Source organism: Gigantopelta aegis, chromosome 4 (genome assembly GCF_016097555.1).
Source record: "Gigantopelta aegis isolate Gae_Host chromosome 4, Gae_host_genome, whole genome shotgun sequence".
Taxonomy (NCBI): domain Eukaryota; kingdom Metazoa; phylum Mollusca; class Gastropoda; order Neomphalida; family Peltospiridae; genus Gigantopelta; species Gigantopelta aegis.
Genome location: NC_054702.1, coordinates 75532643 through 75550327, shown reverse-complemented (window position 1 = coordinate 75550327; position 17685 = coordinate 75532643). Strand labels below are relative to the sequence as shown.

Sequence of the window (17685 nt, the reverse complement as noted above, 5' to 3'; positions counted from 1 at the left end):
GAGAGGAAACCCACTCTCGCCACTTCAATTAGCAGCAAGGGATCTTTTATATACACCATCCCACAAACAGGGTAGTACATACCACAGCCTTTGATATACCAGTCATGGTATACTGACTGGAACGAGAAATAGCTCAATGGGCCAACAGACAGGGGATCGATCCCAAAACAACCGCACATCGAGTGGACACTTTACCACTGGGCTACATCCTGCCCCTCCCAGAGAATGAGTTCACCAATGGTGGTGCTGGTGATGGGGGGGGGGTGTGTGTGTGTGTTTCGATTGTACAACCCAAGCACCTCTAGATTTGAATTTGTTTAGCAACAAAATCCAAGTCTGTTTGGCTGTTAAATGGTAGTCGCTATGTAATCAAAGGATACTTTTTGGATTAACAGATGATATAAAAGTTATGAGTAACTTCTGTAGATATCTTCACAGAACAGACAGGAAAATGGTACCCTCACCATTAGTGTTCCTTTACTCATCAATTTGTATCTTTAGACATATTAACAAGATTTTAAATTAATCTGGAGGGGTGTACATCTTTGTATTGATTTTGTGGTCATATTATAATTCATGTAACTTTGTATATCGTCTGCTGATTCCTAATATCAGCAGACATTCCTTGATTCTCAACAGAAATAATCTCTCTAATAATTGTTAATGATTAATGGTACAATACAGACAATTAAAATAACTTCAAGCATCACAATAAGTCGAGAATGATCGTTGAGGTTACCAAGAGGCTACCTTGGGTCATGAGTCGAGAATGGTATCTACAAAATGTTTTGAACAAAAACACTACTACCTAAATTTTGATCAATTGTTTTGCTATTTAAATATAATTTAAATGCACAAGTATAAGTACAATGAGTACTATGAATTAATTAACAAAGTGTCAGCGAGTTTGTGAAGGAATAATAATGGTAATTGTAAATTTCATAAATGTATACCTATGGTTTATGGTAACCTGTTCATAAGTGCTTAAATTGCAATTTTTTAAAACATCATATCTGATATTTTTTTGTTAATCCATTAAAACCAGCTTCCGGTACAAACTCTTAATCCATCCTGTAATATAATTAAGGGGCACTTTTAATTCAATTTAATTTATCAATTACGAACCAAAGAGCTATGCAATTAATGTCTGATAAATGATATGAACACCTTTTCTATACTTCCGTATGTGCATTATGTGTTCCCTCATATTCTATATTTGATACTTATTTCATCTGATGTATTGCTAAGCACAATATCAATAATTTAACTGAGCTAAAATAATATAGTTATCTCCCTTACATGTTCATATATTTTAATAACTGAGGTTTGTATTGTAGACTAACCAAAGAGCCATGTATATGAAATAAAAACAAATATTTTTAATAAATAAAACCAAAAATAGCCAAAACATAAGCCACTGATTTATATAGCCCAACTGAAGAATAAGAAAGCCACATTCTATGGATATAACATAAATTTTTAGACAATGTAACTAATAAACAGTAAAAATGTACTCAAAACCACAAGGTAAGTGAGCATTCAAACAAAAAAAATAAGCCTTACATGCATATAAATCAAAACTATATTTGTAATCTATGACATGTACAATTTCTTACCTTTCTCTGGAAATAAGAAAACAGGAAAAATCAAGCTGGTAATTAATATGTTTTTAACTTTTTACAATAATTTCAGTAAATATAATTATACTGTTCAACATACATAGGGACTATTTGAATTCAAATATAAATATGTATGAAATGAAATCTACATGCACAATACTAAGGCCAGCCCTTGCAAGATCCCAAACTTTCTTTTGTATTGCATTAAAGAAAGTTGACTAACAATCTAAAAATATAACAAAATATATTGGGGGGCGGGGGGGGGGGGGGGGGGGGGGGGAAGGGGGGGGGGTTCTATAAATATTTAATATTTGAAAAAAAAAGCATTTCATTTAAATTTATTTCCAAATTTGGTCTTTATTTCATATTAATTTTTGTCATACTGGATCTGAAAGTAAAGTAATTATTATGAACACACAGGTACATGTCCCAGTTGTTGTGTTATGAACAACTGTTTTTGTTTTCAGGACAAAACTGAAGGTCATTTTACAAATATGATATTATCAGTTGTTAAGAATCATGATGTAACAAATTCAGTAAATTAACTAATTGATCAACTTAACAGCTCATTTGCAGCAGTTCCTGCCAATCCTTCAAGTGCAAATTACAGCCATTAATCATTGATTTTAGTTCAATCAAAATGATATAATTACTGATAAACAAAAACATTTGCTAATGGAAGTTAATTAACTCCTACTTACGCTGGTGCTAACAACCAACCTTTTATCACAATACTGGCTTCCATCCAGAGTGAGTTTTAACAGCGCAATGGGTAGATGTAAACCTACTACACAGACTTATCTTTCACTAACCACTAACCCTCTGTCCTAGACAGACAGCCCAGATAGTTGAGGTGTGTGCCCAGAACAGCCCGTTCTTGAACTGTAATTGGACATAAGTATGAAAATGAAGTTGAAATAAAATGCAATCTAACCTTTAGCGGCCATTCCCTGTTTAGTTTCGTAGGTGTCGATCAAGGCCTGGGCCTGATCCTTGGTGTAAAACGGGTACAAGATCTCATTGAGACGAGGATCTCTCTGATGCTTGTTCAAGAAATCCTGAAACTGTTCTACTGTAAGGTACGGCTTCTTCTTTGCTCCACTGGTAAAAACAAGAAAACAATGAAAAGTTTGGTTCTTCAGTGAGTACCATATTAATACATTTACAAGGCATCTACTAATGTAGATTATCTAGAAGTAAAATACACCATATTGTTATGGCTGATGCCAAATTACCACAGCAAATATCAAAGTTATGCAATAAAAAGCACTGCAAGAGTCACTGAAATTGTCAGTGAAAACTGATATGTGCATGGACACTCAATTCAGATGAAAAGATGACTGGATGGATTGACTAAATGATTGACTGACATAACAACAAAGATATAACATCAGACCAAAAACATTATTACTTTTATCCACATGATGAATGTTGCAAAAAAAATAAAATCCAAAAACTATTTCCTAATTATGTGTATAAAAACTAAAATACCACAATTAGTGATTATTTCTCATTAATGTATCTTCCAAAACCATAGTAAAAATTATTGCTGGCTGGAAATTATTATTTCATTACCAGCAACCATAACATTTGCAAAAATATTAAACAGAATAATGGACACTATCCTACCATTAGTTTCAAACACTTTCTGGACTATATGCACCTTTTAGTTAAGTAATTAAATTAAATGTGATCCTTTAGTATTTTATTGGTCACTACACTATAAGTGACTACCCAGAAAATAGTTTTTTTTATGTTAACAGGTACTCCTTTAATATTTTACAAGAACAAGTCATTAACCGGTACCCAAAACCTTTCTGTATGTTATAAGGTGCTTCTTTAATAATTTAAAGAATGAAAAAACAAAAGAGTTTATTTTGTATTTGATGACACCATTAGAGCACATTGATTAATTAACCATCGGCAATTGGATGTAAATTATTTGATAATTCTGACACCTAGAGTAGTCTTCAGAGAAAACCAGCTACATTTTTCCATTAGGTGCGAAAGATCTTTTATATGCATTTTCCCCCAGACCGGAGAGTACATGCCAAGGTCTTTATGATTAAGTAATGCGTGTCATGAAATCTGTTTCTTCTTCACGGACAACTCCACTACCTGGCTTAATGTCTACAAACTCCCTCCGCCAAGACTACAGCAATAAATGCTCTAAGCTCATTTTATGTTGAACTCCTGAGGCTTTTTACCAAAGCCGTACTAGTAGTATTGTTTTAACTTATTCTCTGGCCTGGAAATAGTTATCTGAAATAGTTTACTGAAATTCACTGTAAAAAATGTTTGGTTATTTTACTACGCAAGCACGGTGGAATCAAGTAAGACATTAGGGGTGGGGGGAGGGGTGTGTGACTGACATCAAGGGCCCAAGTTTCTAGGGGGTTTACTACCAATAATAAGACTTACCACCAATATTTTTTCATTCAAAATTATCGGGGGGGGGGGCTAGTTTCCAGCCCTCCCCCCCCACTCTGCCATGCTTGCTACGAAAGGTAACTGTGTAATGATGTGGATGTTTACTGGCAAAATCAATAAAGATAAAACATGATGGTTTCACTACTTTTGGTGTTAACATTCTGTCATGAAAAAGTTTGCTTTTGCTTTCGGATTCATGGGTGAAATAATTTAAGAGGTCCTAATTCATACATGATCTTATTTTGCATTTAAAAAAGGTATATTTTATATAAAAGGACTTTCATAAGAATGAGATTAAACATACAGTCGAATCCACTTTATTGCATATCGGTTTACACTGAACCATTTAGCATTAAATCAATACAAATTATGTCGCATATTCGAATAGCTTTATAAAGACAAACATCGGTTAATTGCATATGAAAACCAAAATAATCTAGAAAATTCCATCATATAATGTTCCTCAAACCTTTAATATTTTACCAGAAACAATTGTAAATGCACAGATACATAAGTGATTATAAACTGAGTTGAAATGCCTACACCAGACAGCATATTTGACTGAAAGATCTTTTAGCAATTTAAAATAGATCAGCTCAATTTTATATTAAGTTTTTGCAAAAAATAATTAATTAATTTTAACTATCAGTCCCCTTCAATATTTAATATATTAAATAAAACAAAACACTACTGTTCACAGGTTTGTCTACACATTCAAATAATATATGGGAGATTAGAAAAACCTGTAAAATAATATTATGTTACGGTGACCAGCCTCGGTGGCGTTGTGGTTAAGCCATCGGACATAAGGCTGGTAGGTACAGGGTTCACAGCCCAGTACCGGCTCCCACCCAGAGCGAGTTTTAATGACTCAATGGGTAGGTGTAAGATCACTACATCTTCTTCTCTCTCACTAACTACTAACAATTAACAATTAACCCATTGTCCTGGACAGACAGCCCAAATAGCTACGGTGTGTGCCCAGGACAGTGTGCTTAAACCTTAAATGGATATAAGCATGAAAATAAGTTGAATTGAAATGAAATGTTAAGATATTTGAAGTGAAACAACTATAGTCTGTCCCATCCTTCTCAAATTTTTTATTTTTGTAAATCTGAAAATAAAAAATACTATTTTTGTGTGCAATTAAAACAACCCATTCAGCTCGGAAATAAATAACCTGTAATTCCATAGTATGAAAAAAGGCATTCCCTGTGGGAAGGACTATAGATGTACCAAACAATGGTTTTAGAGGACCATGTAGGTTTGAGGTCTTATTCACAACAAATCTGTTTGTTGTTAGAAAATCCATTGTGTGCTAAATCTTTAACAGGAAGTGGGTGTTTCTGTTTTTACATCTAAATGAGTCCAAGTCATGCCATATAATCGAAGTTCATTCCAATTGTCTATAACACAAGTTGATAGCGCAAAAGAAAATGTGCTGATTCACATGACCTACTCAACACCAATTAACAGGACAGCACATACCAATGTCTTTAATGAACAAGCCAATAGACACTGCTCAACTAACCTAAGCATGTAAAGTGCTATATATACGGATCACTTTGGTCTATATCTGAACATAACTAATTGTGAAATCTGTCTACTGCAGACTCTTTGTTAGTCTTAAATTGTTTTATAACAGTAGAAACACTATGTGTAATGTGAGTGTCAAACCCAGCACACTCTGTCAGTTCCACTTGGACCTGATTTACACCAAGTGTGTTACCAGAACTAATGCATCTTAGCTTTCACTAACATTTTTCTTAAAGGAAAAGACAATCAAGGCATTTGACCTGGTATGCATATTCAATGATATATAATGCACATTATTGCTTAATATCAACAAGTATAATCATATAGTTAATTAATAAAACGGTTAAATGTGACGGCTATTATATATAACGGGTGCAGCCATTTTGTATCATCCCAGTGAACACGCCCTCTGGCGAGCTGGTGGTTACGTATACCTAACGTGTCACGTCAGGAATTAGTCTTCGAACTGAAGAAACTAAACATACCGGATTTTTGCGGATGCATCGCAATATTCTGTAATAATAGTCATCCCTGTAAGCCAGCAACAATTATATATTTATGTTTAATACAAAATAAACCACCATTGTCAAAGTGTTGAAATGGTTTGTACAATTATGTTTTGTACATAAATTAACCCATGTACTGAAATAATAATTGGAGTGTTTTCTTAGTTAATTGGTCTTTTCTTTCCGTGGCCTGTACCTGCGGTTCCTGATTGGCAGATGTATATTTAAACGGTCCCCAGACACTGTGTCTAGACACACTAAAAAGACGTGCCTCTTTTATTAAGATAACAGGGTATTGTGTGTTAACCGTACTCCCCTCTAATCGTAATCGATCAGCCGTCCTGCTTTATTACTGTAATTCTGTAAAACCCTTGATTAAGTAGCCTTTCCCATCTAAAATCACAAAACTGACCAAGTATGTAGTCCCAAAGAAAAGAAAATTATCACTTGGGTATCATGAGTGGTCGTTTTTGCTTGAACACAGCATACCAATAGGCCTAATAATATGCTCTTTTTTTTCTTTGGATTTTTAAATAAAGAAAAATACTATAACTCCATTTTGTTCTATTGATGCAAATTGAAATATATTTAGTTAAATAGTTTATTATACTATTGTTATTTATGTTGTTTTACAAGTTAGGTTGATGAAAGCGAAGCGGCTTGTCGTAAATTCAAGCGTTTGTTTACACTGTGCATAGAGCAGATGGACGGAGCTGACGTCACTTCGCCCCAAGCTATACCACCGGACGTCACAAAAACGAAACAAAATGGCTGCCCCCAGTTAGCAGGAATAATCATGTCTTTTTATTAACTCTAAAATTACACGTTTTTCATTTGTTAAAGTGTCAGTATGTGTTGGTGGTCCGGGTATGCATCTTTCCAACACATAAATCTCTTCTTTGAGTTTACTCTACCTTTAAGGTACAGTCTTACTGTGCGACTTATATGAACAAACTGCAGTTTACAATCAAGCAACAATAGACTGCAATTTATATGGCAGCAACACATTTCATTAATACATTATATGACTAATTAAACTGGATGACAGAAATGTTTTTATTTTATTTTATTTATTTTTTGTTATATACCAATGTCAACTTTTCTTTCTCTCATTTGAATTAACCTCATTTCTTCCTGATCTGGCAGCTCCTTTTTTCTTTCAATTCTTTTGCTGTCCACCTCCACCTCCCAGTTATTGTCTCTTTAAACTGTGACAGGTGCTCCTCTCTTGTGGTCATCCATGCAACAGACCTGTCCTTTCCTATCAACTTTAGCTGTGATATTAGGGTGAGCAATCTAGAGTGTGGTAACTTCTGGCATTGTTAAAATGCTAGAAATTGTTCTTTAAAGTTATACCATGAAAACACCTTTAAATATTCTATATATTTCTAGGCTACATTTAATATACTCTTCATCAGTAGTATTTACATTATTAATGGTTTTGCTGACTAATAGATTTCTTATAACACATTAAGAAACAAAGAAAATCAATTTTATGTACATACATTTCATCAAATATTTTATCAACTTCAGTTCTTCCTGTTAGGTGACGGTAGAAGTTGAAATATTGCTCAAACGACAATTTGTGTGGATCAATATTTCCATTCTGGAAAACAAAAGAAAACAACATGAACGAAAACAACATTAAAGAAAAATCAAAGAAAAATCACTTCTGATTTGTTGCAGAATCATAAAGATACCTACATGTTGGGTATAAACATGTATTTATTTTAACATTATCACCACAAAGTAACATAGGCAAGAAAGGAATTAATCACATTAATGTCAATGACACCTCAGCACATGTTAAACCACAACAACTTGGTGTCTAACATGACACTTGACATTTTTTCCAGAGAAACACAGATTAAGAGTGAGTGAGTGAGTGAGTGAGTGAGTGAGTGAGTGAGTGAGTGAGTGAGTGAGTGAGTGAGTGAGTGAGTGTGTGTGTGTGTGAGAGAGAGAGAGAGAGAGAGAGAGAGAGAGAGAGAGAGAGAGAGAGAGAGAGAGAGAGAGAGATAGAGAGAAGAGAAGAGAGACGGAGAGAGAGAGAGAGAGAGAGAGAGAGAGAGAGAGAGAGAGAGAGAGAGAGAGAGAGAGAGAGAGAGAGAGAGAGAGAGAGAGAGAGAGAGAGAGAGAGAGATTAGTGAATTTTTGGTCTGGACTAGTGGAAATTATCAACTATATTACTATAATACATAGGGCAATATACATAGCCAAAGCATTTGTGAGGGCTAGTGACTTTCTCAAACATTTGTCAATCACTAACTGAGTTTAAAAATACATGTATGCTTCAATGTCAAAACCTTACAAAGGAAGAAGCTGGGGTTTTTTTTTTTACCATATTTTTTTTTTTTTTTTTAATATATCTGATGCTTAATTAATTTTGCTGAGTATAACAGATATTTGATTGAAAAATAGGAATTCAATGATGAATAGAAAGCATTTAAATAAAAAAACTCAACGTACGTAAATTACTTAATAATATATCAAGTTGCACTAAAGACTGATAAGTATGGATTAACCAGTCACTGAGATAAATCCTCCATTGATTCATACATTCATAACAACACAGACTGAGCAGCTTAAGTAGGGAATTAAAGTCAGCTTAAGGATGCACACCACCATTGACTTTGTCTTGCATTTCACAGCAATTACTGTGCCAGAATAAATACTGTACAAAATGTTGCAATACTAAGAGAAATATGTCATTACACGCTTTTGTAATTACTGTAACTTACATACAAACAAATCTAGAAGTTATTCACTTTTAAAGCAGAGCATCGTCTATTTAGCTGTTATGTGCTATTATGAGTTGTTATTTCCAAGTGACAGGATACATTATGCTCACTTGTTAAAATTGTGTAATATTAATAATCAATAATTCTAGAAACTGGATTATTTAAATTCAAGGTACTACAAAGGTCATCCTACTTGTGAAAAGTTAGAAAGTAATTTTTTGTTTGTTTTATATTAATTTTTATATTAAAGGGACACACCCTAGTTTCAATCCATGAAAATGCACACTAAGCTTAGTTAATCTACAAACCTGTAACACATTTGGATAAAGTTACAGTTGAGTGAAACACGAGTCTGTGACTTTGAAATGGTGAAATACCCTCTAAAATGGACTAAAACTCGACTAAATAACTGTTACTTCTTAGACGCACGTGCGTTTTTAAAAATATGAGAAATGCATTTTGTGATACTAAAAACACCAGGATGACCAAAAATACTTTGAATGTACGGAAATGGATAATATAAACAATAAAATCTAAGTAAAGTAATAGTTGTCCCTTTAAGGATTGTCTTATTTCATTTACATTCATCGGGGTATAACAATTTTTTTTATCCACATACTGTGTGAATTGGTAAACTGTTCACACATAAATTTGTGGATGATTTTTTTTTTCATAGCCAGACGAATGTAAAAGAAATAACAGACAATCCTTATAATTAAATTTTAAACATATTTACTGATAATATCACTAAAAATTAATATTTTGTTTTGATTTATTTGGGGGTTCAGAACAATAAAGCTCAATAAGACAAAGTACCAAAATAAAGTGACATCATCTGATTTCATCGAGAAATGAACAAACTTATGTTGCAATGGCTGGACCAATGGGATGATATTCAATTGTAATGAATGTAACAGAAATTAAATTATTGAAGACTTATTTCTTAAACGAGACTACATTAGACTGCTACAAGCACTAACGATACAATGGTGGTGAGGTCATTTAATGATGGCAGACAGCTACCATATTGAAAGTGACTTAAATATATTAAGTGATAAACATTTATGAATTCAATGCTGATATACAAGCTGAGGCGTCGGAAGTGGTATGGCCCGTACCACTTTTTTGGCCAGGAATGTTTTGTTCTCTTCCTATGGCACTTGAATAGTATAGATCTCATCATATACATTGCTTTCATGGCTGTACCAACTTTTAATTGCTTCTGACGCTCCTGGCAAGGTAAGAAATAAGGAAACACATGGTTTTGTTGACCCATTTTAAATTTCTACTAGTGGTGATATCTAAATTTCATACAAAGTTGTAATGTATGTTGTTTAAATGTCAGTAGTGTTCAACTGACTGCCAGTAACATAGTGAATGTCTGACACTATGGATTGATGCTTTTTGTTGTAGCCACTATTTACTGTTACTGTTTGTGTGATGCCTCATTTCTTTCCACCAGTGTACACATGGCACCGATTTTCATTAAAAATGCCAAAATGTGCATTCCCCTAACAACCTGCCCTCCCATCTGAAAAGAACAATTCTACAATAAATTTATGAAAAAAACTCTTAAAATAATTACTCAAAAACTGTTTTGAACATTTATTCATGAAATATAATTTTTTTTTTTAAATACCCGCTCATAATTCACCCAACAAAAATGAAATAATATGACTCTGTCTACTGCAACAAAAGCAGCAGGCATAAAAAAAATGCCATGATTGTGATAATTCAGGAATAGCCCTTAAAACAGATAGGATCAATATAAAAAATAAAATGTTTGCTTAAGACACATGTTTACATAACAATTTGCAAGCTGACATTCAGACAAAATTCTATACACTAAAGGGAATAGCAACAACTATTTTATGTTTTTTTGTGTGAAAAATAAATAAATATAGCTGTCAAATGTATAGCTACCAAATGTTAAATATCATGATTCCCTCAGAGTATTGACAACATATATATTATTCAGAACATGACTAATGTACTTACGTACATTCACAACAAACACATAAATATTAAAACAGTCAATTAGTGCAATATGTAGATAGGCATATACAATGTATGACATTTATACAGCAGCGAAACACATCATTACTAATACTAGGGTGTTGTTTCTTCAAATTCATGATACCCTAAGAGCAATATGGTAATAAATATGTCTTATTTAGGACAAACTTAACATATGCTTTTAAAGTATCCCTAGAGTCTGATATTATGTATTGATATATATCTATCCAAATGTAACATTTGCCAAATGCACAACAAAGACTGGTGTTTGTATTTGAAACTAAAACAATTTGTGTAGCACTCTATGAAGTTACTGTGCTATAATAGGGAAATTTCTTCTAGCTACTATACTGCCAATGAGAACACTTCCAATTCCACCACTAATAATCCCCTCTCAAATAAAGCTACGTCGAGGGCTGTGGGCTGCAGTCAGATAAACTGTTATGGTTCTTGACTGGGTTATAATGGTAAAGTTGGCATAAGTGTACTAGATGGTGATTGGGGGGGGGGGGGGGGGGGGGGCAGGGGGAGAGCAACAGTCCTCTCCCAGACCTGCTTCCCCCAAGTACTGCTGAAGCAAATATTTGAATTTGGGCAAAAATAATGAGACAAAAGTTTGTTTTGTTTAATAACACCACTAGAGCACAATGATTAATTAATCATCGGCTATTGGATGTCAAACATTTGGTTGCAAAATGAGCTGGCCTGAAACCTTTTCACCATGTATATCCATCATTCTACTCACAATATTAGTTGTAATTCATGTAAAAATGCATAGCAATTCATTTTTCAACTCTATATAGCTCCTTGGTTGTAACGCTAATATGAAAAAAAACATTATTATCCAGATACTAGCAGTTTCATTTAATTTGGCCAAAATTCAGCTCGCCCCTTATAAAAATGGGAGCCTGTACTCCTATATATGTTGGTTCTAAATGTAACAGGTAATTTGATTTTTACAGAAGGCCAGATTCAAACACGGACCTTTATGTGCCAGCAGAAGCACTTTATAAATGAATATAAACACTACTGTACCACACTGACATTTACATTCACTGTTACCAAGTCATAAATCAAATCTATGTAGTGAAAAAAGACAATGATATGAGTGTGTTTAATACAAATGACAGTCAACCTGGAGGCAGGCGTAGCTTCTAAGCTGAATTTAATCACATATTTCCTATGTTCTCAAGCTCCAGCTCATGTCTTAAACTCTAGCGCATGTATTAAACTCTAGTTCCAGTCTCAACCTCTAGATCCGATCTCAACCTCCAGCTCACCTCTAGCTCCAGTCTCAAATACTAGCTTTAATTTTAACCTCTAGCTTATGTTTTAACCTCTAGATAATTTTATAACCTCCAGATAAGGTCTCAACCTCCAGCTCATGTTTTAACCTTTACCTCCAGTTTCAACCTCAAATCTCAACCTCTTCACTTTAATCTCAAGCTCTAGTGTATGCTGCTGTGTTTGCGGTTTTCACAATGACAGACTTTACCACTTGACAAAGACAGTGAGATAAATCAATCAGCCACTTATTACCCACAGCTGAAATTACTGTCACGTTTTGGGCTGTCTTCTGAATCAAATAAACATCACAAAAACCAGCCTTGTACTGTGTACATGAATATGCATGATAGATACATTTCCATGTAAACAATGTTAAGTGTTATGCAACCAGAATTATCTGGTCTTAAGTAGATTCATTTCAAATTGCAGAATCTTGGCAGTGCAGAAGTATTTGCACTTTTGTAGGATGTTGTTATGTTCTGAGTAAATTATGAAATGACTTGTTAAATATGTAAACGTTCATGTTGAATACAGATTAACAGTTTTTGTTCCATTCCAATTAGAACTTTTGCTAATGGTATATAAGATTGTTTTGTTTAACGAAAACACTAGAGCACATTGATTTGTTTATCATCGGTTATTGGATGTCAAACATTTGGTAATTTTGACATACAGAGGAAACCTGCTACATTTTTCCTTTAGTAACAAAGGATCTTTTATATGCACCATCTCAAGACAGAATAGCACATACCACAGCCTTTGATATACCACTCATGGTATACTAGCTGGAGCAAGAAATAGTCCAATGGGCCTAGTGATGGGGATCGATTCTAGATCAATCGCGCATCAGGCATGTACTGTACCATTGAGCTATGTCCCGTCCCTAATAATGGTATATAAAAACTTACGGTTATGCATTTCACTGTGGAAATACTATCTGAACAATTATTGAAAAATGTACTATAGCCTACATAATGGTCAAAGATTTGTTTTAATAAACTCTAGAACATGTTATTATTATTATTATTATTATTACTACAGTTATTACAGTATTAGGGCTCACACTGGATATAATTTTGGTATTTCATTAAAAATAATTAAAAAGTGGCTAATTAAAAAAAGAAGCCAAATACAACATTTTGTAGCTATTTTGTATGGCAATTGGCTAATTTGGCAATGGACAGGGTTAGCCCTGCAGTATGTTTGGCTGAATAACCATTGATTAAATAATATGCTGGGGCGTACTTAAACAGATTATAAACAACTGCTTCCTTAAGCAGATTATAAACAACTGCTTCCTTACATTACCAATATACATTTCTGGTCATACTGGTGTTTTTTTCAGCAGTTCCAAATGCAACCAGGAGCAGTATCTTTACAGAGCTATTCATTCTATTGTGTCCAGTAGAAAGTCTTTTGTTTCAGAGTAGACACAGAGTCCACTAATGGGGCCTGATGTATGTACTCCACAGTCTACTCTTCCAGCGCAGTGGAGGATGCTGGGAGAGGAAAGAACTGTTCAATTCTCATGATTTATTGCCACACTAAATGACAACTGTCTGGATCAGACAAGAGAGCTAATGGAGCCAAGGCAAACAGTCCCTCTTCACGTTTGTTAATAAAGGTAACTCACTGGCTTGTCGCCTACAGACAAACCTGCTATACAGGACACTGAACATAACAGCCACATGGTACAAGAATATTGATTTATTAATCATCAGCTATTGGATGTCAAGCATTTGGAAATTTTGGACATAGTCTTAGAGAGGAAACTTGTTACATTTTTCCATTAGTAGCAAAGTATCTTTTATATGACAGCACATACCATGGCTAGTTGTGGTGCACTGGCTAGAACAAGAAATAAAAAAACCCAACAACAAAGGTATCTCACTGGCTTGTTGCCTACAGACACACCTGCTATACAGGACACTGCATATAATAGCCACATATACCAGAATAAAAAAGTTTGTTTCGTTAAATGACATCATTTGAGCACATTGATTTATTAATCATTGGCTATTGGGTGTGAAACATGTGGACATTTTTGACATATATTCTTAGAGAGGAAACCTGCTACATTTTTCCATTAGTAGCAAGGAATGTTTTATATGCACAGACATGATAGCACATATCACAGCCTTTGATATATAAGTCATTGTGCACTAGCTAGAGCAAGAAATAGCCTAATGGGCCCACAGAGGGGATTGATCCCAGACCGAAAGCACATCAGGCAAGCGCTTTACCAGTGAGCTAAGTCCCACCCTCAGAATATGAAAAGAATATCATCATGGCTCATCCAGGAGTGACTATGATTTCTTAGTTTTTTCTTTTCTAAAGTAAGAATACAGTTAAACCTGCTCAATTGGCCATCCATAATTGATATGATTGTCTATAAACACCAATTTCCAGACATCAGCAATTATTTATTTCTTAAATATTCAAAAATAGTTCATTAAGATTCTTCAGTCAAATATAAAATTTTGTTATTAAGCATCTGGCCTCTTTGGCTACCGACAAGATTTCTACTTCATACTAATTAAACAATTTAAAGGATCATCTGTTTATATAAAAAAATTATTTTAGATAACATAAGATAGATATCTTATTTTGTACTTTGTTGTGGCCTATATATGCCCACTATTAGATTACCTATACCACTGTACAGTTAGTCTTGAATAATAGTTTTATACCAATTTTTGTAGCTCTTTTGGGTATTGTCATATAACACTCTTTTTTATGTTCAGATGTGTCATTATGTCTGATGTGGGAAATATCACAGAAAACACAATTAATTATTTATTCATAACATGACCTTTATCTTTGTTGCTAAATGTTATTGTTTTATGAGCTAGAAGTCATGACATTTAAAAACCGCAGACAGCAGAACAATATCAATTTATTTATTTATTTATTTATTCATCTTCAGTCTAAAATGCTGATGATGATGTAACTATTTTTGTGGTTATGTCCCACTTGTGAACAAGTCATCAAAATATAAATCTATGAGGTTTCCTATAGATGCTCTTTGTTAACAAAACAATAAAGTTACAAAACCTATGTAAAAGTTTATTCCAAAAGCTAATTATACCTATTGTGATATACAATTATAAGATGAAGAATTGAACTGCTGTTAAGATGAGAATAAGCAAGCACTATTTCAATCTGTTTCAAAAGCAGACTCACCAAAAAAACCAACCCTGAGAGGAAGTGATTAACTCCTCCACATATGGGGAATCATTTAAGATAATACCATATTGATACATAATACATACTATATAGGGAGGCAACGGGCAATGGGCAACTCTTTTTACGTGCCCCTATCCACGAAGGTTCAGGCACGCCCACCACGGATTTAGCCTCTGACTTCGCCAGTGACTAACTCCGGAGCAGGAGGGGGGGGGGGGTAAGTTTGAGGTGGGCGGAATTTGGAATAAAGCCATTTAGTAAGGTCGACGCGAGCGCGGACCAAATAGCAGACACTTCGTAAACTTGAAGTACACCGAGTGGGAGCCGTGCTCCGATTGGCTGAATTTCGATTCCTCAGTGAAGCCTGTATTTTACCTAAGTCTACAAAGAGTAACTGCATCCAAAACATGTCCGGACTCTAAAATTTAACCAAAAATAGTTAAGACTGCTCAGCCAAAAGGTTTTTAAGGTGATTTTGAGCAATTGAACGGGCGCCAAAATAAAATGCGTTAGACTACTTATAAAAAAATAAACATAAGAATTTTGAACTGCTTCCAAAACGTTTAAAGTCTAACTAGCCCAAAAAAGAGGTTGGTACTCACGGAGGTAAAGGTTGTTATCTAGGGGGTTCCGATGTAGTCTTGGATGTCAAGGTGCGGGAGGAACTGCCGGTAATCGGAGTCTGCTAGCGACCTGGTGATTGGACGGTAGTGTGGACCCGCGACGGTTTTCAGGACACGATGTAATGTCGGGTTGTCCATCTCCTGTAGTAGCAGACCTTGATTAAATTTCCCGTTCCGGCGGATGGTTACGCACACTGCGTTCTGTCCCTCCCGCATCTTGAGCCGGTGCACCGCGAATTCCCCCTCGTTGAGTCCGTTGGGTAGTGGTTGATATGCCTGCTCCTTAGGGCGGCTAATCAGGTGGCGTACATCTGAGAGGTTCGTCTTCACCAGCTGCTGGTAACGCTGTTGGAGACGGCTGGCCTACAGTGACCACCATCCCTCTGGTTCTGTCCTCGGCTGCGGCGGTTTGGAGGGGCGAGTTGGCTTGGGTGGTGTTGAACTCGGGGGAGTGTTCGCCTTCCTCCTCTTCACAACTGGCTCCTTCCGGGCTTCGCCTCAACGGGTGTCGTCGGTAGGGTCGGCGATACGTCCGGAGGCGCTTGAGTAGGAGTAGGTGTCGGAGGCCGATTGGACGGGGTGACACAGATGGCTGTGTCAGGCTCGTCCAATTCGTCTTCTTCCAGTGGGACGGTAGCCGAGACAGCCGGGGCCGGAACCTCTTCCATCTGGGTCGTCTTCCTCTGGTGAGCGGTGTTCGGCGGTCTAACAGAAGGAGTCGCCGCTGGCGGTTTAGCCACCGGTTTTGACCCCCCCTGCGCCGCCGCTGGCACACGTCTCCTCTTCCTCCACCTTCCTTTCTTCTGAATCCGGTCTCCGTACACCAAGGTCACGGTTGCCCGTGACCCGGTGTACGAGACCCGGTATTCAATCAGCATTCCATAGGTATTCATCAGTCCCCCCAGGTGGGGGGGGCAGATCGAGAGAGCAAGGGCTAACATCCGTCATCATCGAGATATTAGATTGGGTCAGGGAGGCAATGAGGTGCACGAGTGATAGCTCCCCTTAAATAGTGAAGACATTTACAAACACTGACTTAGCGTGTCTGCCTCTAATATTATCATGTCCTTTACTACTCAAATGATTCAAGAGTCCACCACATAACAACCATTAATGCCAGTAGCTGATCTAGAATTACCTTGAAGGGAAGAAGGATGGAGGTGAACAAACCAACAATGCAAGTCCAAACCCTAGGTAAATGATAATGGGGGTGGGCGGGGACGAATTGATAACTAACACAACAGTCCTATTTCAACAATGGTCATTAAATAATCATGCAAAAAATATGAATATAAAATACAATCTCCCAATGATGTATTTGATTTTAACAAAAACATACTGGAATAAAGGTTTTTCTAATTCTGTTTCCATTTTGAAAGTTAATTGAAATTGGCATAATGCATGAAGCATGCAAACTGTTTTCATCCTATGATCTTATCTAGACTGGCAATCAATAACTTCCAATAATAGAGACAGACAAAATCAATTTCCTTTTGCCTTGCCATAATATTATGTGAAATATCATTGGTATTTACAAAAGTACTGACTGATCTTCAAATTGCAGACATTATACATGTACTAATATGTGATCAGACAAACATCTGAGATGAAATAGCCAAAACAAACTAAAATTTGAACTGAAATAGTTTAAAGAGTTTTCCTTTCCTGTATCAGACCTAAATTACCATGAAAAAGAAAATTGGGGAGAGTGATTAATTGCTTCCCAAACTTAGATTATGGG

At 35.6% G+C, this 17685-nt stretch overlaps 1 protein-coding gene across 1 annotated transcript in view; it reads right to left on the bottom strand.

Annotated features, from left to right (window-relative positions):
• Positions 1 to 17685, bottom strand: part of LOC121371095 (1-phosphatidylinositol 4,5-bisphosphate phosphodiesterase beta-1-like) — a 158826-nt gene that overhangs the window by 33855 nt on the left and 107286 nt on the right. Inside the window, exons 7-8 of the mRNA XM_041496743.1 lie at positions 7597 to 7697; positions 2554 to 2720 (exon numbers count right to left, since the gene is read on the bottom strand). Of these exons, the coding sequence (XP_041352677.1) occupies positions 2554 to 2720; positions 7597 to 7697 (268 nt within the window). The remainder of the gene's footprint in view (positions 1 to 2553; positions 2721 to 7596; positions 7698 to 17685) is intronic.